This window comes from Carcharodon carcharias, chromosome 19 (genome assembly GCF_017639515.1).
Source record: "Carcharodon carcharias isolate sCarCar2 chromosome 19, sCarCar2.pri, whole genome shotgun sequence".
NCBI classification, from domain to species: Eukaryota; Metazoa; Chordata; class Chondrichthyes; order Lamniformes; family Lamnidae; genus Carcharodon; species Carcharodon carcharias.
Genome location: NC_054485.1, coordinates 9,024,898 through 9,052,314, shown reverse-complemented (window position 1 = coordinate 9,052,314; position 27,417 = coordinate 9,024,898). Strand labels below are relative to the sequence as shown.

General features: G+C 42.9%; 1 protein-coding gene across 1 annotated transcript in view; it reads right to left on the bottom strand.

The window, feature by feature from the left end:
• Nucleotides 1-27,417, bottom strand: part of LOC121291960 (sodium/potassium-transporting ATPase subunit beta-1-interacting protein 1-like) — a 506,522-nt gene that overhangs the window by 191,182 nt on the left and 287,923 nt on the right. Inside the window, exon 2 of the mRNA XM_041213649.1 lies at nucleotides 3,241-3,378. Coding sequence (XP_041069583.1) covers nucleotides 3,241-3,378 — 138 coding nt within the window. The remainder of the gene's footprint in view (nucleotides 1-3,240; nucleotides 3,379-27,417) is intronic.

The following is a 27,417-nucleotide window of genomic DNA, read 5'->3' as shown; positions in this document are numbered from 1 at the left end:
GCATCAAACCTCATTCACGGGTGGGATCAGGTTTCATGTGGGTTTATAAATTTTTAATGAAAGTGAAACTGAAAGTGTCACATGAGGGGACATGTCAGGGAAATATTTCTGTTTTTAATATTTTTCAATGTGGAGCCGATCTCCCTGAGGCAGCACTTAGCCTCAGGGAGACGAGTACCTCCCCACCCTGCCCACACAGGGAGTGCATAGTGCTTCCTTGTGGATGTCACGCTGGGCAGGCCTTAATTGGCCCACCCACTTGAAATGGTGGCACGCCCCCAATTGGGGGTGCCAATCGGAGGTGCGCCTCCACACGCCCACTCTTGAACTCCTCCCCCTTCCCCCCTCCCCGATGGGGGGAGACTTCTGCCCTTGGAGTTTGTGACGGTAATGATAGCAAAACTCTCAGTGCTCGCCATCATTACTCTACTGAAACTGACAGGAAATTCGGGAGTCTGTACATGCGCAAAATAACATGGAGATCCAGAAGTTGGTGTCAGTGAGTTTACTCTCCTCTACCAGCTGTGCTACAGAGGTCCCCAAATAGTGCTATCTCCCTTGCAATCATGATTTGGTGAACACTTTCTCTTCTACCCTATTAAAAACCGTTGAAAAAGTCACATCTCGTTGAATGAAGGGTTTTAAATGGAGTACTAACTTTGAAATTACTGCTAAACACCCCCACTGACCCTGAAAATCTAACTTTGTATTTGTAGAATGTCAAATTTCTCCACAAGGATAAAACACTCCACATATTTTTAAAAACCTTTTATTTAACAAGAAATCTGTTTAGCTTTATTTTAGATTATATCTTAGTACAACCATACATTTCGCTATCTGAAATGTTATACTAAAAGTGAAGGATTTTAAATGCTCTTAACTTCTTGGTTTATTGGGTGAGAGTACTACAATGTGATTGGTTGCCTACCTTATTGCTGACACCACTGTTGCTGAATGTCCAGAAATCCCCTTGACATGGCACCAGATTTAAACTTGTCATTGGGAGAGGGGAAGTCCAGGCCACAGGAATTGCTAGATCTTTGTGAGCAGTTTGCCCTGAGGTCAACCATGAGTCCCCTTGCTTCTCTATAAAATCTGGGTCAGAGCTAACATTTCAGCAATCTATCAGCAGAATTTTTTTATCACTGAAATGTTAAATCAGTTTCTCGCTTCAGAGATGCTGTCTGACCTTCCAATGGGCTGAGCATTTCCAGTTTTTATTTGAGATTTCCAGCGTCTGTGGTATTTTGCTCTTATAGGGCTAATCGTTCTATTACATTGATACTATATGATCAATTAGAGCCTTTCCAAATGCTCCATTTCCCACTGGTGGAGGAGGTGGAGTGTAATTGGTCTCTGAACCATATCATGATTATCATCATCCCCTACTACAGGGCCCCTGGGTGAGGTATTCTGAGCATGTGGTATTTCAAAGCAAACCTTCTCAGATTTTTCAAAACAACTGATATATACTCCTGATAACATGAAGTTTATGCAACAATAAATAGGTTGGTGTCTCCATTAAATTAGCAGACAAGCTATTCATCAAATAATTCACTTCCGTGTTGATACCCAGATAACACATACAGTCACTTCTAAGAAATTCAGCATTGAATGGATGAAAAAATACACGGTGGTATTTATAGGATTTGATTTTCTGCACTGGATGGGCCTAAACTCTGGGCAGAGAGAGCAAGGAATAGTGAGCAAGCTTCCCGAGACGCTTGTTGCTGGGGTGATGACCTGAGCAAGATGTTATGTGGCATATTAGCAAGTCCAGCTCTCAGAGCTGCTGAGTTTTAATGCAAGGTGCATTAATGCCATGCTGGCATTCTTTCTTTCTTATCCCAACCTTGTTTCTTTCCACAGAGATAAAAACAAAAAACTACGGATGCCGGAAATCCAAAACAAAAACAGAATTACCTGGAAAAAACTCAGCAGGTCTGGCAGCGTCGGCGGAGAAGAAAAGAGTTGACGTTTCGAGTCCTCATGACCCTTCAACAGAACTGAGTAAAATTAGGAGAGGGGTGAAATATAAGTTGGTTTAAGGTGGGGGGGGGTGGTGGTGGGGGGAGAGAAGTGGGGGTGGTGTGGTTGTAGGGACAAGCAAGCAGTGATAGGAACAGATAATCAAAAGATGTCACAAACAAAAGAACAAAGAGATGTTGAAGGTGGTGAAATTATCTAAACGAATGTGTTAATTAAGAATGGATGGCAGGACACACAAGGTACAGCTCTAGTGGGGGTGGGGTGGAATAAGACTGACAGGGCATAAAAGGTATAGATTTTAAAAATAATGGAAATAGGTGGGAAAAGAAAAATCTATATAAATTATTGGAAAAAACAAAAGGGAGGGGGTATAAACGGAAAGGGGGTGGGGATGGAGGAAGGAGCTCAAGATCTAAAGTTGTTGAATTCAATATTCAGTCCGGAAGGCTGTAAAGTGCCTATTTGGAAGATGAGGTGCTGTTCCTCCAGTTTACGTTGGGCTTCACTGGAACAATGCAGCAAGCCAAGGACAGACATGTGGGCAAGAGAGCAGGGTGGAGTGTTAAAATGGTGAGCGACAGGGCGGTTTGGGTCATTCTTGCGGACAGACCACAGGTGTTCTGCAAAGCGGTTGCCCAGTTTGCGTTTGGTCTCTCTACAACCACCACCCCCCGACCACTTCTCTCCCCCCAACCCCCCACCTTAAACCAACTTATATTTCACCTCTCTCCTAATTTTACTCAGTTCTGTTGAAGGGTCATGAGGACTCGAAATGTCAACTTTTTTCTTCTCCGCCGATGCTGCCAGACCTGCTGAGTCTTTCCAGGTAATTCTGTTTTTGTTCTTGTTTCTTTCCAGTTTTCTTCTGTGCAGTAGTACTAATTCATTGCCACAGTAAATTCCCTAGGTCCCTCATTTGAGTGGCCAACATATCATTGCAGACCCAGACAGTCAATGTCAGGAGGCTTTACGACAGTAAGGGCTGTGCAGTTTAATCTGAGTCCACTTGGACAAGCACCTTTTAAAGAGGGGGTGGGGAGTGGAGTTTACTCGACAGTGATTCAATGTGGAACCCTGACTGACTAACCCAGAAATGTTTAAGCCGAGTTGTACACTCCACCAATTTGATTTGAGTTCTGGTCCCATGGTCCTGATCTGTATCCAGACGGGACACTCAATGGCCATTCAGGTAGCATCATCAGGTCTTTATCTCAATCTAAAAAGCAGTTACAAGTCAAATGATGCACTTACCATAACTAAGTATCTGGGTCTGTACTGGATGGTTCCAAAGATACCCAGGATGATTGCCATAATGTATAAAAAGTTGGCGAGGATAGGAACCCATTGATAGCCAAGGAAATCAAAGATCTGCCTCTCCAAAGTAGCTGCCTGAAAAAAATGGAAACAAGTGACTTCTCAGACAGCTCCAACGCACAATACATTACAGCAGCAACATACAGCATGTTACAGAAATGACACATTGTGCATTCTGGACCTGTCTTTCTGTATGTGACATCTTCCACACACTGCACATTATAAATTCCACACATCGTGCATGACAGCAACAACATACACCAGATTCACGGCTCTCAGAAGGAAAATGGAAGAAAATAAAATGAGCTATTTCCTTTCCCCATCTCCTGCATATAATCTAAATAGGTGGTTCTCTTCAGGATTTGAGTGAATGACATAAGGCATGCAGGGGAGCAATTTGACTGCAGCCCAAATTGGGCACAAGGTCAACTTCACAACTGAATCCATGCACCAATCTGTTCTGATTAGTGGCCCACACAAATTTCACACAATTAGAATTAAAACAACATAGCAATATTACACCAAGACCTTCCCCAGAATATCAATCAGGCCTGCAAGATCCCTTTTATTGATCTTTTGTATCCTAGTCTCTGACATTCACCCAAGGTGTCATCCATCACCCTTGAAACCTTTGAGCCTGCTCATGTTCTTCACTCTTTCAACTTTAGCCTCTTGTGCATTGTATCCTCCTCTCAATCCCCCATTTGTGACAGAGGTTTTAGCTCCCTTAGCCTTACACTGAGAAGCACATCCCTTAAAGCTCTCCCTCTTTCTAGCTCTCTCACCTTAAAATAAAACTTTCTCAAAACTGACCTTTTTGTACACAAGTTCAGTCTTACCCATAATGTTTCTCCTACTACACCAAGGAATAAGTGCATCTCAAGAACAAAGGGATGAGGTTAAGTCCCTGCTCCCCTCTTTTCCCTCTCCTCATTTAACTGCAACAGTTTTTATTTGTTTTGGATAAGGATACCTTTACAGATTTTAGTGTGTACTTAACTGTTTACATACTGTGATTATAAAGAACTAGTAGAACAAGTTTTCTTGAGTTTAACAAAGTAAGGGGTTAATTTTATTACACTGAAAAAAACAACCTGGGGAAAATATTAAAAATGTCTCAACTTCTGCAAACACACGCGCACAGATACACACTCAAAAACCACACACAAATACTGATTACAGGGGAGGGGGGAGATAGCCTTAGCTAAATTAGAGTTTATAGGAAATAGTAACATGCTGCCAATTGTCCAGCTGCAGATAGGATCCGATGGCCTTGATACTTCTGATTTAAAGATGTAGATGTCTGTTGACATTGATTGTTCCTCTGGAGACACAGCTATGGTGTTGAATTCTTTTCTTTAAAAAATGGAGACATGTGCCGGAATTTTCCGTGCGGTGGGGCCAACGAGCCTTTGAAATCTCTGTTCAATTTGGGGGGACCAGAAGATCCCATTGGTTGGAAAATTCCAGCCAGAGCCACATTAATAGACAGGGCTCAGCTCTTAGTTAGAAAGGGAGAGAGAGATAGAGGTGGATTGGAGGTTTCCCTTCACTCAGCAGTTACTGTTCTATTTCTGACTACCATGTGCTTAAAAACACACACAAAGAGCTTGGCTTGCCAGGTGACTTCTCTCTCCAACTGCTTGTAGCTCAAACAATAATTGTAGATTCCAATGATAACTCAATTAGTGCTACTCAAAAAAGTCAAACTCTTTTGTCCAAGCAATCAATACTTGAATGGTTTGTTTCCAGTTATTAAATTCTGCAGATGGCTGCCACAGATGTCTTTGATAAGGCAAGAAGAGGGTTGTTTAAAATTCCTGGGCATGTCATTGTTTAAAATGAGTTTTGTAGACTGACTGTCTTTGGGATATACGGTGATGTATATTAGAGCCGGCCATCTTGATGGGAGTCAGTTATGTTGTTTCAGCAAAAAATGGTGTATTTTTTAAAAAGTCCAATGTGTGAGTCCAGCTGATGAGTTAAAAAAATATTTGATTTAAGCACATCTTTGTAACAATCACATCACTCTCATTGGAACCACCAAAAAACCCTAAGACTCAGCTCAGCTCATCCCATGTAAAATCTATGCTCCAATGGGCATCAATTTATCATATCTTCATTTTCATTCAAACAATTTTTTGCAAGTAAGTCCTTGCACCAAATATAAGCAAGATACAGTTTTGATTGTATCAATTGCATGAAAGAATGATAAATTGTGCAAGATATTCCCCCGAGTTGTTGAAGCCTACTGACAGGCTCAAGTGTGGGTCCGAAGCTGCACTGTGTGGGAAACAGTCACTCGTTGTGATTTTCCCCAGAGCCCAATTAATAGCCAGAGGGTGGGTTCACGATCCGATTGGATGGGCTTTCAAAGCTGGAGGGCCAATCAAAAGCCATCCAGCTTGAAAGCAGCAGCAGGATGATGGCCAGCTCTTCAAAATGGAGGTACCCATCCTAAATTTTTTTTTAAAGTCTCAATTAACAATGGGCTTTTGGGGCCAGGCCACCATTGTGTGAGTGGGGGAAGCCCCTCTAGAGGGTGGTCTGTGGGCTGCTGCATCACCCAGGCAGTTAAACTGCCCCTGTCACCTGCAGGAACCTAGAACTTATGGAAAATCCCAGTTGGCCTCTTTTAATTGGCCTTAAGTGTTTATGAATGACCTAATTGGCCAGCCACTGTTTGGAGGTGTGTAGTGCCGCTGAACCCCAATCATCCCCTGAGAATGTGGCCTGGGGTTTGGATGGAGCTGGGGAACAGACCCACATTCCAGCAGCCCTACTCTTAGCACCTGCCCACCGGCCCACCTCTGATACTGGCCCCGCTGGGGCCTAACGGTCAAGGCCATTGTCCGTGGTTCTTAAAAAGCAGTTCTCCATGAGGCCTGAACCTCCTTCGATTTGTGATCCTGTCACTCAGCATGCTGTCCTACTACACGGTAGAGTCATAAAATTTTACAGAAAGAATTTGCATTTATATAGCACCTTGCACAACCTCAGGATGTCCCAAAGCACTTCACAGCCAATGAAATACTTTTTGTTTGAAGTGCAGTTGCTGCTGTAATGTAGGAATGAGGCCTTTCGGCAAGTTATGTCTGGGCTGGCTCTTTGAAAAAGCTTTACAATTACATCCCAACATTTTCCCTGTGACCCTTGTAAATCAATACTCTCAACTCCAATCCTTAAACATCTTGCATTTATACAATGCTTTTATCACAGAAGAAAGTCTCAGGGTGACTCACAGAGACAGAATCGGACAAGTATGGACACCATGCCCAAGAATGAGATATTAGACGAGGTTGGTCTAGAGTTTTAAGGAATGTCTTAAAGGTGGAGGAAGAGGTTAAGAGATGTACTTCCAGAGCACTGGGCCTAGATGGCTGAAGGTACGGCCACCGATAATGGAGCGGGGAAAAGTGGGAGGAATCGGCAGGGTGGGAGGGGGACGATGTAGTGGAGGGAGGAGTGGTGTTTGCAACAAAAGCTCCAGTCAGGGAAATGGAGAGGCTGAAAATAGGTAATTGTTGGGTTGGAGGTTAGAGATAGGAAGGGGGGACAAGGTCATGAAGGGATTTAAACACAAGAAAGTGAATTTTAAATTGAAGGAATTGTGGAACCAGGATGTAGGTCTATAAGGACAGGGGTGATGGACAAGCAGTAACTAAGGCAGGATGAGACACAGGCAGCAGTGTTTTGGGTGAACTGAAGGACAATTGGTCAGCCAGCCATAACATGACCACTCATCGATTGCCCCCACCACCAATGATAAAAGCCTTTGTTTCTTTATAAATTTTCAAAAAAATAACTGCAAATTGGATATACAAATAGAATTTACTGGAAAAACTGCAGCTGGTTCAATAACATCTGTAACTAGAAAAAGAAACGAAGCTAACAAGTCAGGTCTAACCCTTCCCAGAGCTGGAGTGTGGAAGGTAAGGCAATCTCCACCAAAACAATACGGTGTGTGGAGAGTTGAAGAAGAGCAGGTAGCACCAGGGATGTTGGCCCTCCTGTAACTGGGAGCAGTTGATGGGTTGAATGTTCAGCAAATAACTGTTTAGAACAGTTGACGAATGGTGAAAATTAGTGGATGGAATGTGAGAACCTTCAAGAAAAGGCATCAGACTGTTTAGTACTTTACCAAGGTCAGAGCAGAAGTCCTTGCGATCTCCTTGGAGTGTTCAGATTGGTTGAGTGCAGGAGCAAAATCAGTATCAGTGCAGGAGAATGTCCTTCTGGCTAATGGCTTCTCTAGCAGTCATCCAGTTTGAGGCAGGTGGGAGGGAGATGGTGCAGGGTGCCCATGGTGGTGGGGAATCTGTGAAGCTTGTGTGAGGTGTAGTGTGAGGTGTAAGATCCTGAGGTGAGCCTTGCACATTTTGACACTTGTGTTACAAGTATGACTCGATATTTCTCAATGAGTTCCTATTGATCCCCATCTGTAGGTTCAGTAGGATGACGGAACTGCCTCTCTTTCAGCTGGGTGGGAGACTTGGTTCTATGTGCAGGTCAGTCAAATCTGGCAGGCGACCCTAATGCTAGTGGACAGGAGGAGATTGCAGCTGACAGTTATGTTGCTGACAGTTATGTTATCAGGGTTGATGGTTGCGTTTGCAATCTCCCAAGCAATGAGCCACCTGTAACACATCACAAACAGAATAGTCAGTGGTGACCTCTGTCAGTAATAAATCCAATCAGGAATCAAGGAGAAACCTCCTTTACCCAGTCTGTGATTAGAATGTGGAACTCTCTCACACAAGGAATGGTTGAGGAAGATAGCTCAAATGTTGAACACACGAACAAGAAAAAAATAGAACAATTTGCAACCAAAGTTAACGAGCATAATGTGGTTCCAATGAGGTCAATTGTTTAAATAACTTTGGCACCATTATCAAGTTCTGGCAGTAAATCTAAAGCAGTAATTAATATCCAGGTTCTGGTGACGGGCCTGAATTACTTGTTGTACCTTCTCACACTTGGTACGGCCGCTTGGTCATTATTATTGAACTGACATGTGATTACATCCCTCAGTTATCTATAAGTAATATACACGATGCTGTAATACGCCACTGTAATGCATTGCTGTAAAATAACTCCAGCATCACTGCTGTGCTACTCGACAGGGCAGTACCACTGCAATAACTTCTGTCAATTTCAAAGGCACTCACACCAACAAAGAACTCAACAGAAAAATATAAGCTGTGTCCAAGGCTGTAAAATTCAGAAAGATTATAATAATGCATTGTTTGGGTTATTCCATATTAGTAACATATTGTATGGTTCAGATGACCGCACAGATGACCTCTCAGCTTTGGTTTTGTGGTTTCTCAAAGTCATCCCAACCCACAGCATGTTATTGCCTTTATATTGACTCTGCCATTCTGTATTCATTCAACTGTCCATGTGTCCATGCTCCTCTCGTCCTTAAAGTTGTTGAAATATGACTACCTAAGGATGTTTCATAACTGCTATCTGGATCTTGATCACCTGTGTAGTAAAATACTTCAAAGTGACTGCTTAGTACAACAGAAACCTCTTAATGGAACACCCCCTTGGCAACCTGCTGGGTCCTTCTGGCAGCCAATTGTACACACACTGTAGAAGCCGGCAAACAGGGACGAGGGTAAGTTCCACGCCCTAGGAATGCCCATTGACTGAGGCCCCAGTGGAAAGTGTCCCAGTCTCCTTCCTCTCCCAGTCAAGGGTGCTGCTTAAGCAGAGGGATAAATGGTGTTTAATTCATATTAGCACCTGCTGCAAGCTTTACAAAAAAATGAATGAGCAAACTGACTTTGGGGATGCATGTGCTTGTAGCGTAACTTGTCCTCATTAAGAGGAAAGCTTAAGTGTCCGTTTCTGAATGAATACAAATTTATTTTCTGCTCCTGTTTTCAGGAGTTGAACCTTCAGTGAATAACATCAGCCGACCGTGAAAGAAGAAAGAGGCAAAACCACTGATTGGAAATGTTGCTCTTCTATATTGTAATGAGCCTCGGGAAATTTAACATGATAAACATACCTCATTTAGTTAAAAGCAACTCAATGAGCCATTCGGAGTCTTGTTTACCTCATGGCAACAAATCCTCTCAGCTGTTTAGTGGTGTATCACCAATAAATCTGGATCGAATCAATAAAGTAGCAGTGTCTTAAAAAGTTATCAGCTAACTTCCCTTGGAACATTTATTACTTATCCTCCAAATGTAAAGGCTTTAAGGCCCATTTGTTCCTCTTTCTGACACTTGCTCCCCAGCATTCGGAATGGTTTGCAAATACCTGGATAATTATTCAGTACGTTGGCTCTCTTAGGATGCCTGAGGGTTTTCTTCCCTCTTTACATTTGTACAGATCGAGATGACAGAGGTTAGGGTCAGGGAATTAAACCTCCTTTTACATTCCGGGCAACCAGTGCCTGAATCGAGCATAGGTCAAGATGTTATCTTGAATTTTACACCACAGAAACAAGTATGGCCCAAGTATGGTCCAATCACATTCTTACACCCTGTTTCCTTTATCTAACATTTTAACATACCCTTCTATTGCTTTCTCCCTCATGTACTTATCTAGATTTCCCTTAAATGCATCTACGCCATTCACCTCAACAGAGGCTCAGCAATCAAGAACATGAATCACAAACAGAACTGATTCCACACACCAATCCTAAAACATACAGCCAATGAGACACAAATATGAGGGACATAAGGTGGATTAAGGAAAAAGATGCAGCTCAGTGGTTACCAAGACTTTAAAGTTATTGCTGAGGTCCAGAACAGAGGAGAAAAGTCAAATTAATGGCCTTCTTCAAGGTCAGTGAGTTAAATCACTTTTTTATTGCCCTTTTCTCTGAATATTTCCCACTGCCTATATCTTTACATGGGTTGAGTGGCCACAGCAGGATTCAGTACTCTACATGTCGTCTCACAAATGCTTTATGGGTTGTTGGTTTCAGCTTATACAGCCAACATACTTGAATAGAATTTACAGTGTAGAAACAGGACATTTGGCCTAACTGGTCTATGCCAGTGTTAATGCTTCACACAGGCCTCGCTTCAACCTATTTCATCAGATCCAGTCGACATATCCTCCAATTCCCTTCTCGCTCAGGCACTTACGTAGCTTCCCCTTAACTGCAGCCAGATTCTTCCTCTCAGCCACTCCGTAAGTTAGCAAGTCCCATATGCTTATAGGAAAAATGGAAAAGAGTGGGAAGAAATCTCCCAGACAACTCATGGCTTCTCTTCCTTCACATTCAATGCAATGCGAGAAGGAGAAAGGATGAAAGAAGATAGAAAGGAAATAAAAATGGAGGTGGGGGGGGTGGGTGGGGGGGGCGGAAGGAGAGAAAGAATTTAGGTAGGCTGTCAGTTTGCTCAGCAACATTTAATCTGCTTCATGTAGATTGAATTGCTTCTGAAATGCACTTACTGTGTTCGTGGAGAGGCCATCCATTTTGTGTTCAGTTGTGAAGGGTCAGCTTGCATATATTGTTGGTTAATTTTAGTTTTGGAAAAAAATAAAACTCAGTGACCACATTCTTTGCTGGGACTTGGGACAGAATTTAACATAAGCACTGGAGGTCAGGCCTGCAGGCTGCAGACCCGGCCAGTGGTCCACATCACCTCTTTTCGGGAAGGCCCACTGAACTAAGTGCCAATCAAGCACTTGTCAGGGCAGTGGAGGGGCTTCCCCTGAGGATCAAGGACCCTTGGGCTGGAAATCCCACCCACTGAGAACTGCTAGCCAATCAGAGGCTGGCAGCTTTCATTGCTCAGCAGCACCACTGGGGAGGCTGTGGTTGTTGCTGGTAATCCATTCACCTGAAACTCAGGATCAGTGAGGGAGCCAGGACACAGGTGACTGGGAGGGATTGTGGGTGGGAGTCACAGAGGGGAGAAGTGAGGGGCACCGACAAACAGGACAGGACCCCCGCATCCTCCCTATCCTAATGCCAGGTTCCTTGGATAGGCACTGATTGCTTTTGAATGAGAACCCTCCCCGCCAACCTGGAATCCTGCAAGCAACCCAAAGAGGGTTTGTTTCTTGGACTTCCTTCATGGCCTGTCCCCCACCCACCACTGGGTGAATACTAGAAGCAGTGGAATGAGGCCTTTAACTGACCATTAATCCACGTTATGGAGAGTTCAGAAAAACACCACAATGACTGAGACCCTTGCAGACGGTATTGAAGGGCACTACCCAACTGGTTCAGGCATCGGATTAGCATCTTGAGAAGCCCAATGGCCTACTCAATGGCTGTCCTTCTGGACAGGTGGGTTTGAATGTATCGCCTTTGTGCCTCTGCCTGGGGCTCAGGAAGATGGGTCAGTAGCCATCTCTTTAAGGCATCTCCCTTGTGCCCATGTGCTTTGGGAGCTTAGAGTGAAGAACTGAAGCAGCCTGCACAAGCAGAGGATAAAGGAATCATGGAAAGTGAACGCAAATATGCAGGAAGCTCTAGTCATGGTCACAGACAAGCTGGACATTGAGGGAGGGGAAGTCCTTTGTATTGATCAATCTCACTGGCCAGTCACTGGATGTCTTGATGGTCACATGGGTGCTGTTCAGGTCTCAGATGAAGTCAATACTGGACAAGCCAGATCCCGGGGTGAAACTTGGCTTGATAGATCCTAACCATGGAGGAAAGTTACTCAGCAAATTCACAAGAGACTGCTGATGAATTTTTAATACAAAGAATGAAATACTTATTAAAACAAGAAAAATGAACTATATTACACCAGACCAAAAGGTTGGAAAGGTCTCAATGCAAACACACGAAGATGATTGAATTTCCCAATATTCCTTTATCCAGCAATAGCATAGACCAGTAAAGAGTTACCACTAGCTTGACACAAAGGATGGAATCATCCCAGAATTTCACTAAATGCAGTAGCGGGTGTGGAAAACAATGTTTAACCCGCTGGCAGCAACAGCGGGTTTTTGCGCTCTATCATCCGCTTCCTGCCTCATTAATTATGCAGCCACAGGAAACACGCCATCTTGCTGGCCTCTGATTCGCCTGCCACGCCATTACCTTACCATTTCCTCACTCCGGGTGTCATATCCAAACTGCAGCCGTGTACACAGTTCTCAACGATTGCAGCCCAGGACTGCTCCAGTGAAGACACGGCCCTGAAAGCCAAGAAGAGTTCAGTGACCTGTCACGGGAGTACCTTTTGCAGGCCCACCATGATGTGCTCCACTCCCACTCTGGCCGCAGGAGGTCCAGCGATCTCACCACTCCGGCTTGGGAGGCGATGGCAGTGGTGATCGGTGCCAACGCTGCACAGAAGAGGTTGGCCATCCAATGCAGATAGAGGATGAATGACCTCATCCGTGCTGCCAGGGTAAGGCAACCATCTCATCACTCTAAGCTCACACACTCACAAGCCCATCACACATTCACTGGCATCTCACTCACTGCCAGCTCAAGGGACATCACCACTCACTCTCTCACACACACACCCTCACATCTCCAATTGGCCACGTCTCCTCTGGAGTTTGCCTCCTCCGCCCTCACCACCTTGAGGCCACTTGCATAAATCAACATGTGCCCCCCCCCCCCCCCCCCCACACCACACACACCCTGGGATGTCCTCCTTCCCTTGCCTGAGGCCACTTCTCCCCCTTCTCCAAGCAAGCCCTAGCCCTGCAGCCGTTGAAAAGCCATACGGTTGGTCTGGTAGGCAGAGACCTGCCTGTGAGCCCCCCTAAAAGCGATGTGGTGCTGTCTGCAAAGTCTGGCGCTGATAGCCACGAGTGCTGCCTGAAACAAGGCAAACAAACCTCGAAGTCCCGAGTGAAGTGCAGATCACTGGGTACACATCGCTTACGGTACAGTTGTGGAACACGTCAGCGTGCCTGGATGATCCCAGTGTGGGGAGGTGATTCCAGCGAGCAGGGCTTATATGAGATGCTAAAGTATTGAAATTATGGGCTGAATTCCCTGGTTGGCGAGCGGAGGTGGGGCCCGCTCGCCGGCGCTTAAAATGACATCACCGCGCGTCGTTTAGATTTCTAGTCCAGCAGGCGCCGGTCGGATTCACGCCCAGTCCCGATTCCCGCTCACCCCTGCACAACCCCTCCAACAGGGGGGTCGGGGGGGGGGATTTTTCCCTATGTTCCCAATATGAAGCAGTGGGAAACATGGCCTATCATTAACGCGTGGAGCAGATGATCTCAAATTGGTTTCATGACAGCGTGAAACCGACTTTTGGCATTCTCACCATATTGTCCGCTTCTGCTGCCAAATATGCCATCGCCAACAGGAGCGGAAAATTCCATCCGTAGGCTCCTTGCTTGGGACTGGCACCCGTGCAGACAATTTTCTCCCAGTGGACTCTTGAGCATTCACTTGATGCTTCTCAGCCAACTTACATATCTCCCTGAGACACCTTAAACCACACTTAAAACTCACTATTGCTTCAACTGCATTCCCTAAACTCAGTCTTCCAGTGGCCTTATGGTATTTCTTATCCCAGAGAGCCAAAAATCCTGGTCTTTACTTTCTGACACACGCTGAATTCTTCCCCGTCTTTCTCTGTGCCTCTTGACCACTGTCGCTAAGCAACAGCCCAGTTTTTTTCTACTTTGTGTTTTTTTTTTGCCCAAAATCACTAAACTTCTGCTCCCTTTTTAACCCACCACTTTAACTTCTGGGGTTGTAAAACCTCATTAAAAATGTGTGTATATGTAAACAAACCCAAAAGACTGACCTTTCAGCTGCAGGTCCACCCAGACTTCTAGGCACCAAGGCTCATAAAGAAAACTAAGTGAAACTGGAATTCCTCTACCTTCCCTAACACAAAAATACACATATACAAAAATTCAACTTAAACATTATACAATGTTCATCACAGTGCAACTGATGATGAACAATGCTGACCACGTTCAAAGCTCAGGCATTGAGTGCCCACTCTCACTGCTACCTATACTGTGCCAAAGGCATACCCCTGCCAACTGTCCTGTCCCCTTTTTGCCCTGCTGACCCTCTTATGGGCGGCGGTGATGACCTGGGGCATCCATGACTGTCTCCCCGCTGTCTATCAGCTTTAATGGGGATGAGAGTTGAATTCCTGTCCCATTCCGCCTCTAACTTTTAACTGGTTTTTACTCGTGTTCCATTTTAAGGAATACAAGACCAGTTCAGACCAGTATTCTTTCTTCAGTTATTACTGCTATTTCATTCTGAGTTGTTGGTGCCAGGGTCGGTGCCTTGAAATTGTCACACTGCCCAGCACCAGTATTTTCGGGACCCCCGACTGCTTTTGTTCTTCTCTTCGGTGAGGGGTGGCAGAAACTCAGCCCCAAATGAACAATTTGTGCCAAATACAGATTTTACATCACTTCAACAGAGCCACAGGTATTTTTCCCAGTCCTATCAGTGTTCACGCCACTTTGCTCTAAATCTATTTCCTGATTTAACAATTGTGTCCACGCAGCTGGGACGTTGCCGACTCCTTGACATGCTTATCCCCTGCCCTCTTAATATTCACTGTCTGATTTAAAATGCTGTTCTGATCAGCCCCACATATATCAGCTCAAAAATGTTTCTTACGTTAAAAGCCATCAACAGTGAGGTGTCCTGTAACTAATGGCAATCATTCTTATTAAATTCCACATTTCTGGGGGCCCTACACCACTCAGGGAATGTACACAATATTGTTTGCAGGAAGCAGAACAACATTTGCAAGGCGGGGGGGGGAAATCAACAATTAATAACGTGCTGTTCACTATTTAAGAGTCGCAGATTAACTCCGGCTGCATAACAAGGGTCTGTACGCCATTCACAAAACTGCTTGATGTCATTGGGCTGAAACCTGGAATCAGTTTTCACTGGCCTTTGTTCCAACTATTTACATGAGCACATGACTTGAGCAGCCACAACAGAAATATAGAGAATTCTGAGTACAAATTCCAAAGTTAAGGGATTACACCAAATTGGGGTTTTTTAGTTAATACTAAGGAAGATGTCATGTGTTATATGTCTCAGAGACACAGACAACAAACAAAGAGATTATTGATAAACTGAATGCATTCGAAATGCAGACGTAGAGGAGGATGTTCTGCATCTTACACAGACAGAAAGACTAATGAGGAAGTGCTGGAAATGGCTGGAGAAAAGTGGAAATTAGCGTATAACATTAAAGAAAGAAAGATGTAATACTTCAGTCGCACCATTAGAGCAGACGGTAGACAGTTATTGGAGGGGAAGAATGATGGGAAGCGTAGGAGAGGGAAACAGAGGAGAAAATGGATGACAGATATACTAGACTGGATGCAGTTGACCTATGTGAAATGTGTAAGGGTGACACAGGTAAGACAGAGGTTGAGATCCCTGGCAGTCAACCTTCTAAGAAGATGATGCTCTAACGATCGAACAAACGAAGGAAGGCTACGGCAAAAAACAAGAAGACATTAATAATGTTGTAGAATGGGTGTGTAATTGGCAAATGAATTTTGATGTAGATAATGTGAGGTGGTGCATTTTGATCAGAAGAATTTGGGGGACACATATTCTTTGGAAAATAAGAATGTACATGAGGTAGTGGAGCAAAGTGTAAAGAGAATGTAATTTTCCTAATATTACTGTGGGGGCTCTATGTGTGTGACTAATTTAAATAAACTGAAGACAGTCAGACTATAAGGTTTAATTCATCAAAGGGATTAAGTGCAAAAGCAGGTATTTTGAAATGGAGATGGACAAGTTAAGATGAGATCCCAGTAGATGAAGTGAATGGGAATTTTCATTTGTAGATAAATTGAGAGGTTGTTTGAATTTCTAAGGGGAATTAAAAGGTGACAAAGGAAATGTTTGCATCATGCATGAGTTCATAGGTAAAAAAAGTGGGGATATTATATTTTTATTGACCCAAAAGCAAAGACAAGATGGAAACATTAAATATCTTATATTTAGAAGAGTTTGAGTTTCAAAGAAAGTTTAGAACAGTGGGTTTAGAGATAAAAGGGGGAGAAATATATTTAAGGAAAGATTGAAAGCTGCATGGCCTATGAGATCTTGAAATGTGGGCTGCATGAAGATAGGCTTGTAAGAAGCAGTCTGTAGCCACCCCAGAGAAGTTCTTGTTTCTTCCAGAAAGCAAGGTTTTGTTAAACGCCTTGGAGTTTCATTGTTGAGTGAAAGGGAGAGAGAAGTTGTGAAACACCTCCCTTATAGCAACAGCAGTGCCTCCTGGTAATATTACTGGATGTCTTATAGATTAAGAATCTATTTGAACTGTTGCCTGAAAAGGGGTGTTTATTTTAGGCATCTAGTTAAGTATAAATCTTTTGGGAAATGTTGTAAGACTAAATTTAACTGTGTAACTGTAATCTTGTGTGTTTATGTTTTCTTTTCTTTAGTTAATAAATGTTTTAAGTTACCATTTAAAATCTCTAAAAGTGGTAGTGGCATCTTTATTTCTGACTTCAATATACATAGCTTCTCATAATAAAATACAAATGGCAAATCGTTGTGATAGCTCAGCCAAGATTTCCTTTGGGATTTGATCAGCCTGGTCATTATCACCTACGATAACATAACAAAAGGAATTTAGAGAGACAGATACACAAATCACTAAAAGGAGCAACAGAGCTTAACAAAGTTTTAAAAAGCAAACAAAGCACTGAGGTTAATTTCTAGAGGAACGGAATTGAAAAGCAGAAGAGTCATGTTAAATTCATATAGAACCATGGTTCAAACATACTTGGTGTACTGTGCACAGTTCTGGCATCCATATAATAAAAAAACAAGCCTCCAAAGACAATAGGGAACTGAGAGGTTACATCCATCAGGAAACTCTAAACAGGCTGGGCTTCTAGAAGGCTGAGGATTGATTTAATCGACATCTTTAAGATAGTGAGAGTTTGATAGCGTAGATCCGGATGTTTCCACACACATGGAGAAGACCAAAACTAGGGGACATAAAGATAAGATAGTCACAAATAAATCCAATAGGGAATTCAGGAGAAATTTCTTTACCCAGAGAGTGGTTAGAATGTGGAACTCACTACCACCAGGAGTAGTTGAGGTGAGTAGTATAGAAGTATTTAAGATAAAGTTGGATAAATGCATAAGAGGGAAAGAAATAGAAGGATATGTTTAGATGAAGTAGCTTGGGAGGAGGTTCAAATGGAACACAAACACTGGTATGGACCAGTTAGGCCAAATGGCCTGTCTCTATGCTGCAAGTTCTATGTAATTCTACATTAAAGTATTGGAAATATATAGGCTGATACGAACAACCCATAAAGCATTTGTGAGACCATACACGGAGCATGGAATCCAGCTGTGGCTGTTCAATCCACCTTCAGATATGAACAGTGGAAAGGGTTCAAAGAAGGCCAATCAAAAATCTATTCCACCTTTTACTTCACTGACTTTGAAGGAAGATTTAGAAAGCTCCATCAATTCATCTTTTTTTCTTTTATTGTCCAGGGTCTTGACAATAATATTAAGGCCTAATCAACTACTGTACAGTCAACCACTGAACTAAAGTCTCTTTCTTTAACACACCTTATGTCCTTCATGTTTTTGCCCCATTGGCTGCTTTTTCAGGGTTGTTGCATAAAATGCGAACTCCAATTTGTGATTCATCTAAGTGCTTACTGAGTCTCTATTGAACTCTGCATATTTGCACCTCACCTCTGGCATCTGCCTTTTCTTCACAGAGTCATATCACCTACTGAATTAGATACTCTATTTTAACATCTCTGCCTGGATTGCTTTCTGTTTCCCCATCTCTCTTGCAATGAAAAACAGTAAAATGTGGTGCATTATATCTGATGTGTCACTTTCCTATGTCTTGCTTTTCTGCCCCATTTAATTCTGAATAAATTTCTTGCAGTTAATTAAATAGTGCTAATGTCTTCTAACAAGCTTTTTTTCAGAAAGGGAAAAGAAAGCCAGTCTTTTGGAATGCACAGAGAATCTTGTTCACCATCAGAATCTACTTTAACACAGGAGCTAGATTGTCTGTGATGCATCGCTTAGGACTGAGCAAAACATTTAATGAAGATCAAGGGAGGTATACCATTCACAGTTTTGAAATTATGAAGTACATCAATAATGTGGCCACAAATGAGGTTAAGTATCAAGAGTAGTTGCAGCACAGACGGAGACCATTTGGCCTTTTGAGTCCATGATGGCTCTCTATAAGAGCAATTCAGCTATTTATACTTCCCTTCTACTATAAACACTGAACTTTATGTTTAGGTTATATTTTAAAATATCCCCTTTAACTTAAGGTGAAACTCAACACTCTGAAAAGTGTGGTGTTGATGTTATGACAAATATCTCAGCTCAGAAACATGCCCATGTGATCTGGTTGCTGTGGGGAGAGAAACTCAAACAGAAACCCTTTGAATGTTGGGTGCCATCCTTAACACCATTTCACAGTATCTCACAGAACAAGGGCAGCTGCTGTTTGAGGCACAGAGACAAATAAGCTACTAATGTGGGGAGGCATGGGGGGTGGGGGGTGGTGGAGCTGTTTTTGGTGCTACTGACCAAGCAGGATGCTGGTTAGGGCCAAGTTTCTCTTCAGAAGAAAGGGAACAGAACAAATGGGGGCTCGTGGAGATTTAGCGAATGGAGAGTCATGGAGCTGTGCCTTGCTGTGGAAAATTGAATCCAGAAAACTCAAACAGTGAGTGGAATGATTGTTGAAGAACACTGGAAGTTTCGACCTGGTGTGGCAGGGAGAAGTGAACCTGCTGGAGAGCTGGGAGTTCCTGTAATGCTACTTATCTGCCAGAAGCGAGGCATTGAGTAAAAGTGTTTCAGAAGACATATTTCAGTTGTGTTAGTTAGTTGATGTGAAAGTACTTTTTCTTTAGTTCAATTTATTAGTGGCTTGTTAAGTAATGTTTGATCTTGGTTGATTTTAATTTGTTTGTTATAGTAAAAGTCTTAAAATGTGAAATTTTGTCCTTCGGTTCTTTCCTGCAGATTCATCCCATTTTAAAAGTTATCGGACGCTACAGGGATTGTATCACTCCCTTTTCCCACAATTTCCTTTTATCTTCAGGTGCTTATCCAATTCCCTTTTGAAAAACAATTGAATCTTCAAGATATGATTATCAACTAACTTACAAAGTTATACAACAGACCCAGGGCCTATGACCGAACATAGAATTAATCCAAAAGAAAGGCATTTGTTTCAATTTTGTTCTCTGTGTCTATACATCTACATTCAAAACACGAGCAACCTAGTAGTGAAGGGTATACCCCACTCAATCAATTACCTTGACATTCTACAGACATCTCAAGTTTGCATTGGTACTTAAATTTTGTTTTCTTTGAGAGACATCTTTGGAATGGATGATTCAGCACATCAATTTATAGTATATGAGATCAAAATACTTAGAGCCTTGGGTCCCTCTCATTGATAAAAGCATTACATTTAGCTCTACAAGTTCCCCTGCAAGACAAACCCTAAGCCATCAATGTCTCCAGAACTTCTTGTCAAATGAATGTTTGTCGCCAATGGAAACAATCTTGTATTGATTCTAAATGAAAGCTGCAGCTCCTGTTTTCTATTAAAAGGTTACTGTTCTATCGACCCACACAATACACAACATGCTCTTTATCTGAAAGTAAATCAACACAATTATTCCTCATTAATGTAAACCCTTGACAACATACATATAAGCACTGATTTCACGTGTAGAACCATGATGTTGACAGAATAAATTATGCGATGAACAATTTGTTTGCACAATATTCAAATGGTCACAATGTTGTATTAGACCTGAACCAACTGGACATTGACCACTTAACACCACAGCATTTTTGATGGTTTTACACCACAGAGCCAACAATAGGATGACTTTGGAGTGTTAATCAGGCGTGAATTGGAATCCAGGATGATGGGGAGTGAGGCTCCATGGACTAGGTGTGCTCACACTGTTTCATTCTGGAATTGGTTCAGTCCAGCTCTGGATTTACACTACAAAACTTCAGCAGTAGTGTGAAAAGGCTTCACAATTACTTGAATGGTGTTTCAATGGACCTTTATAATCCCTGTTTAGCTTTGTGGGGTGAAGGTGGGGGGTGGGGGTTACAAAATTATCCTTTGAATTGATCTTATTAACATAAGACCTTTAAATCATAGAATTGTCACAGCACAAAAGGGGTCCATTTAACCCACCCTGTCCATTCCAGATCTCTGCAAGAGCAACACACCCAGTCCCACTCCCTCATCTTTTCCTCGTAGTCCTGCAAATCTTTTCTCTTTATATAATAATCCAATTCCTTGCAAAGGAAATATGAGCAGGAGTTCACCATACAGCCCCTTGAGCCTGCTTGGCTATTCAATACAATCAAGGCTGATCTTCTAACTCACCTCCACTTTCCTGTTCATTCCTCATATTCTCAATCTTCTGAGAGATCAAAAATCTCTTGACCTTAGTCTTAAATATACTCAAAAATGGAGCATCCACATTAATCTAGGATGGAAAACTTGAAAGATTCACAACCTTCTGAATGAAGAAATTTCTCCTCATCTCAGTCCTAAGAAGCCCCTTATCTGGAGACTGTGCACCTGTATTCTTGATTCACAGCCAGAGGAAGCAACCTCCGAGTGTCTACCCTGTCAAGCCCCTTCAGAATTTTGTATGTTTTAATAAGATCACCTTGCATTGTTCTAAACTCCAGAGAATATAGACTCAATTTACTCAGCCTCTTATCACAGGACAACCTTCTCATTCCAAGAACCAATCTAGTGAACTTACACTGTACAACCTCAAAGACAAGTATACCCTTCCTTAACTGATAACATAGAGTCAGGCATGCAATTTCCTTTCATCACTAAATTGAAAATGTCCCAGCATCAGCAAATGAAATAACAGAACGTAAGACTTTGTTAATGTTGCTGTGACCTGCCCCTTTCACATGTCAGAGGAGGTGATGGCATAGTGGTATTGTTGCTGGGCCAATGATCCAGAGACTCAGGGTAATGCTCTGGGCACCTGAGTTCAAATCCTGCCACAGATGATGGAATTTGAATTGAATAAAAGTCTGGAATTAATGAAACCATTGTCGATTATTGTAAAAACCCATCTGATTCACTAATGCCCTTTAGAGAAGGAAATCTGGCCTACATGTGACTCCAGACCCACAGCAATGTGGTGGACTCTTAAATGGGCATCGCTGGTTAGCATTTTATTGCCCAGCTCTAATTGGGCTATTGCTGGGATATTGTCAGGGCCCATAGCCTTTGTTCATGACTCATCCTCACCAACCTCCCACAGATGCATCTGTCCATGACAGTACTGGTATGAGTGATCATTGTACAGTCGTTGTGGAGACGAAGACCTGTGTTCACATTGAGGATACCCTCCATCGTGTTGTGTGGCAATACCACCACCGTGTTAAATGTGATAGATTTCAAACAGATCTAGCAACTCAAGACTGGGTATCCATGGGGCACTGTAGGCCGTTAGCAGCAGCAGAATTGTACTCAAATGCAATCCTCATGGCCCAGCATATCCCTCACTCTGCCATTGCCATCAAGCGAGGGGATCAACTCTCGTTCAATGAAGAATGCAGGAGGGTATGCCAGGGGCAGCACAAGGCGTACTTAAAAATGAGGTGCCAACCTGGTGAAGCTTTAACACAGGACTACTTGCATGCCAAACCACATAAGCACTATGTGGTAGACAGAGCTAAGCAACCCCCCCCAACCAATGGATCAGATCTAAGCTCTACAGTCCTGACATATCCAGTCGTGAATGGTGGAGGACAATTAAACAACTCGCTGGAAGAGAAGGCTCCACAAATATCCCCATCCTCAATGATGGGGGAGCCCAGCATAGCAGTGCAAAAGGCTGATGCATTTGCAACAACCTTCAGTCAAAAGTGCTTAACGGGTGATCCATTTCGGCTTCACCCAGAGGTACACAGCACCACAGATGGCAGTTTTTAACCAATTCAATTCACTCCACGTGATATCAAGAAATGGCTAAAGTCACTGAGTAGTGCAAAGACTATGGGTCCTGACAACATTTCAGCAATAGTACTGAAGACTTGTGCTCCAGAACTTGCCACGCCCCTAGCCAAGCTGTTCCAGTACAGCTACAACACTGGCATCTACCTGACAACGTGGAACATTGCCCAGGTATGTCCCGTGCAAAAAAGTAGGACAAATCCAACCTGGCCAATTATCACCCCATCATTCTATTCTCAATCATCAATAAAGTAATGGAAGGGGTCATCAACAGTGCTATCAAATAGCACTTGCTTAGCAGTAACTTGCTCACTGATGCTCAGTTTGGGTTCTGCCAGGACCACTCAGCTCCTGACCTCATTACAGCCTTGGTTCAAACACGGCCAAAAGAGCTGAACTCCCAAGGTGAGGTGAGAGTGACTGCCCTTAACATCAAGGTTGCATTTGATGGAGTGTGACATCAAGGAGCCCTAGCAAAACTGGAGTCAATGGGAATCAGGGGAAATCTCTGCACTAGTTGGGGCCATACGTAGCACAAAGGAAGATGGTTGTGGTTGTTGGAGGTCAGTCATCTCAACTCCAGGACATCACTGCAGGAGTTCCTCAGGGTAGTGTCCTCTGCGCAACCATCTTCAGCTGCTTCATCAATGACCTTCCTTCCATTAAGTCAGAAGTGGGATGTTTGCTGATGATTGCACAAAGTTCAGCACCATTTGCAACTCCCCAGATACTGAAGCAGTCCATGTCCAAATGCAGCAAGACCTGGACAATATCTAGGCTTGGGCTGACAAGTGGCAAGTAACATTCATGCCACAAAAATGCCAGGCAATGACCATCTCCAAAAAGAGAGAATCTAACCATTGCCCCTCCACATTCAAAGGCATTACCATCACTGAATCCCCCACTATCAACATCCTGGGGATTACCATTGACCAGAAACTGAACTGGACTAGCCACATAAATACTGTGGCTACAGGAGCAGGTCAGGGGCTAGGAATCCTGCGATAAGTAACTCACCTCCTGACTCCCCAAAGCCTGTCAACCATCTACAAGGCACAAGTCAGGAGTGTGAAGGAATACTCCCCACTTGCCTGGATGAGCGCAGCTCCCACAACACTCAAGAAGCTTGACACCATCCAAGACCACGCAGCCCGCTTGACTGGCACCACATCCATAAACATTCACTCCCTCCACCACCGATGCACAGTAGTAGCAGTGTGTACCATCTACAAGATGCACTGCAGGAATTCACCAAGGCTCCTTAGACAGCACCTTCCAAACCCCACAACCACTACCTTCTAGAAGGACAAGGGCAGCAGACACATGGGAACACCACCAGCTGGAAGTTCCCCCCAAAGTAACTCACCATCCTGACTTGGAAATATATCGCCGTCCCTTCACTGTCGCTGGGTCAAAACCTTGGAGTTCCCTCTCTAACAGCACTGTGGGTGTACCTACACCTCATGGACTGCAGCAGTTCAAGAAGGCAGCTCACCACCACCTTCTCAATAGCAATTAGTGATGGGCAATAAATACTGGCCCAGCCAGTGAAGCCCACATCCCATGAACAAATAAAAAAAAATGTCATGACAAATTGTTTCCACCTTCAGGAATTGTCATGAAGAATGATGACTCCACAGCCACTTGTACCCATTCATATTTGCATAAATAATCAGTTCATTATATGTATTGTATTCAGTTAGAGTGAGTTGCTGGCCGTCTCACACTGCTGGCTGTTGTTTGACACTGCTACTTGCCATGAAAGCTATGTGGGAACAGCACTGAACTATACCGTCAACTGGCAAACTGTGGACTCCAGAGGATTTAGCTTTGTGAATGCTTATTGCATTTTCAGTATCAAGTGTATCTGAGTGTCTATTAGATTGTTAGAAGTTTACCTTTTTACATCCCTACTTGGCTCCTGAGGTCTGCCCATTATGCATACTGAGTGACTGGCTATGGAAGATAGATGGGGGGCATGGAGGAGATGGGGGATATGAGGGGGCTTTGGAAATGGGTGGGGCAGTGAGGAGTGAGGGCTAGAGGGCCTAACAGCCTTTAATACAGCTGGGGCGAAGTTCCAGGAAACCAAGACAGGCCTTCTAACCTGCCCATCGAGGCACTCGCAAACCTCCAGCGGTCACTCCAAACTGCCTCTGGCTATGTTGGGCCTCACTCCATCCCACCCCCACTTCCCAGGAGTTAAAATATGGTGGGTGGGGATCCTTTTAAAGGAAACTGGTCTGGAGGTTGAGAAGTTTCCCAACACAACCTTCCTGTCCCCTCCACAAAAACCCAGACCCTGGTCTTCAGATTACAAACAGGAAGTACAGGCATTGGTGAAAATGCAAAAGAGATTCAGGAGGATGAGCCAGACTGAGAAATGATATCTATCAGGAAAGGTCAATCAGACTGGGGCTCTTTTCTCTAGAAAAGAGAAGGCAGGGAGGTAATTTGATAGAAGTTTTAAATATTGTGAAATGGTGTTGATAGGGTAAACATAAAAATGATGCTGGCAGTTGTGAGGCAGAACAAAGCTGGACACCATAATTATAAAATAAATAATAAATCCAGTAGGGAGTTCAGGAGAAATTTTTTTTACACAGAATGGAATTTACCATCACAGGAAACGATTGTGGCTAATAGCGCAGATATACTTTAGAAGAAGTTATCTAGCTAGATGAGAGATAAAGCGATGGCGTGTTGTGCTGAAGGAGGTTAGATGAAGAGTGTTCAGAGGAGGCTCTTGTGGAGCATAAATAATAAGAGAATCTGTTGGGCTGATTGTCTTGTTTCTGTGCTGTACATTCAATGTAATTGGGTGTCAAGATCATTTTTCCAGCAATCTTTTGTTGTCAAGGGGACTTGCAGGTTGGTTATTTAGAAGTACAGAATGCTGTGCTGGGCCTTTTCTCTACATGATCTACCCACAACACACTTTCCTCTTCGCTTCCTGCACGTCCTTTAACATTTCTCTTTTACAAATAACAACAATCTGCATTTTTGTATCTCTTTAAATGTAGCATTATGTTCCAAAGCTTTTTGAAGTTCTAATGTAAGAAAACCACATCAGCCAATTTACACACAGCAAGATCGCACAAACAGCAACATAATAATAACTAGGTCATCTCTTTTAGTGACGTTGGTTGATGGATTAATATTGGTCAGGACTTTAGGGACAACTCTCCTCCTCTTCTTTTGAATAGCATTGAGGGGTTGTTCTCATCCACACAAGAGAGAGTTTACCGTTATTTAATATTCTCCCACCCACCATCCCCCCTACCCCAAATTAGTTAAATCAGCCAAGACTCCAGGCACCCAATGAACCGTAAACCTTACAATATTGAACCTATTCCCTTCCAGGGCACATCATTTGTAAGAGGTAATGATAGGGATTTAGGTCATGCTCAAGATTTTTTATTGTGTTGGTTAGCGACTGAGTCCAAAATAAGAAAATAAGATCCATTGAATTATCCAGGTAGAAAGACAGTAGGACAAATAAGAGCAAAAGAAATTAAATAGAAAATAAAATTGAACTCATTGGAGAATCAAACTGTAAGTAGCAATCCCATATCCATAGGGATTCCTGCATTTAATGGGAATAGCAGCGGGAATCCAGAGAAGGTCAAGGAAATGACAAAAGTCACTAATATGTGCAGCATGTGCTGGATTTCAAATCAGCTGCCTGTTATAGAAAGTTGACATCCAGACTTATTACTACTGAGCTGCCTACTGAGGTCTTCATCTAAAGAGACCAGCTCGGGGACAATTGACTCTTAGTTTCGGAGAGAAGAGACCCAGGTTTGGAACTGAAAAGAGAAACTGTGAGGGAAAAAAGTATCAGGAAGAGAAACGAATCCCACTGCAACACCAAAACTGAGTTACTTAATGAGTACTTTGCATTTAACTTGGCTAAAGAGAAAGATATCAGAGAAGCAATGATCCTTGATGTATTTGAGTGTGAGATGAGTGATATGATGATGGATAAAAAAGGATTTTCTTCAGATTAGTTCATTAGTCTTGGACCTCAATTTTGTGTTGTCAGTTAGGTTTGGCTTCTGTACTTCTATGGGGTGCTCAGAGTAGCATTCAAGGCTTCCATTTTATTAGTGGCATAGATTGAGGGGTATCATGAGAAGAATGAAAGGGGAAGTTAGATAGAAAGAAAGAACTTGCATTACATGGCACCTATAACAATCTCAAGTTGTCCCAAAACATTTTACAGCCAACGACGTACTTTTTTCAATGTAGTCGCCGTGGTAACTTAGGAAATACTGCAGCTAATTTTCACTTTTTAAGGCCCCACAAATTGCAATGTGATAATGACCAGGTAATTTGTTTTTAAGGATGTTGGTTGAGGGATAAATATTGGCAAGAATACAGAGGAGAACTTTTTCTACTCCTCTTTGAAAAAGCACTTTGGGATCTTTTACCCCCACCTGAGAGAGCAGAAGGGACCTTGGTTTAATGTCACACCTAAAAACAGCACCTTCAACATTTCACTTTAGTATTGAGTAAGTGTCAGATTAGATTATGGGCTCAAATCTTTGGAGACCATTTTTTGTTCTCATATAGATAGCCATTAGGATACATAATGCTTTCACTACAAGTGACCTTGGACATAATGGCACTGTAGCTTTAAATGTTAAATGAGAGACAGCCAATTGCATTATTAAAGCAAAGGTCACATTACAAACATTAATGAAATACATAGCTGGACCTGGTAATCAGTTTGCTTTTTTTTTAACCACGTTTTCTTGTTGTATATCAATTTAAATTGCTATGCTGCATCACTGTGAATAAAGAGCCTTTCCTGGGTTGCCAATTCCAAGGTAAAATGATGGCACTTTGCAAGCCAATTCCTTTGCTAATTGGTGCTGATTATACCCAACTAAAACCTTCAGTGCAGCAATGCACACTTACTCCTTCATTACTGCCTAATTAGTTTGCTCCATGGCACACTAATTTGTAATTCTTTGAGCAAACAGTTCTGCTTAATTGCAATCTCTTTTGTGCCTCATTGTTTATGTACCTGCCTGTGGTAGCATCCTAAAAAGGCACCTTCCTTTCCAGTTTGTCCCTGAATTCAAAATTCTAATTATAAGGATGTCCTTCAAATAGTTTACTGCGATGAGACTGCATTGAGAACAAGAACTATTTTTGTGGCAGAGAT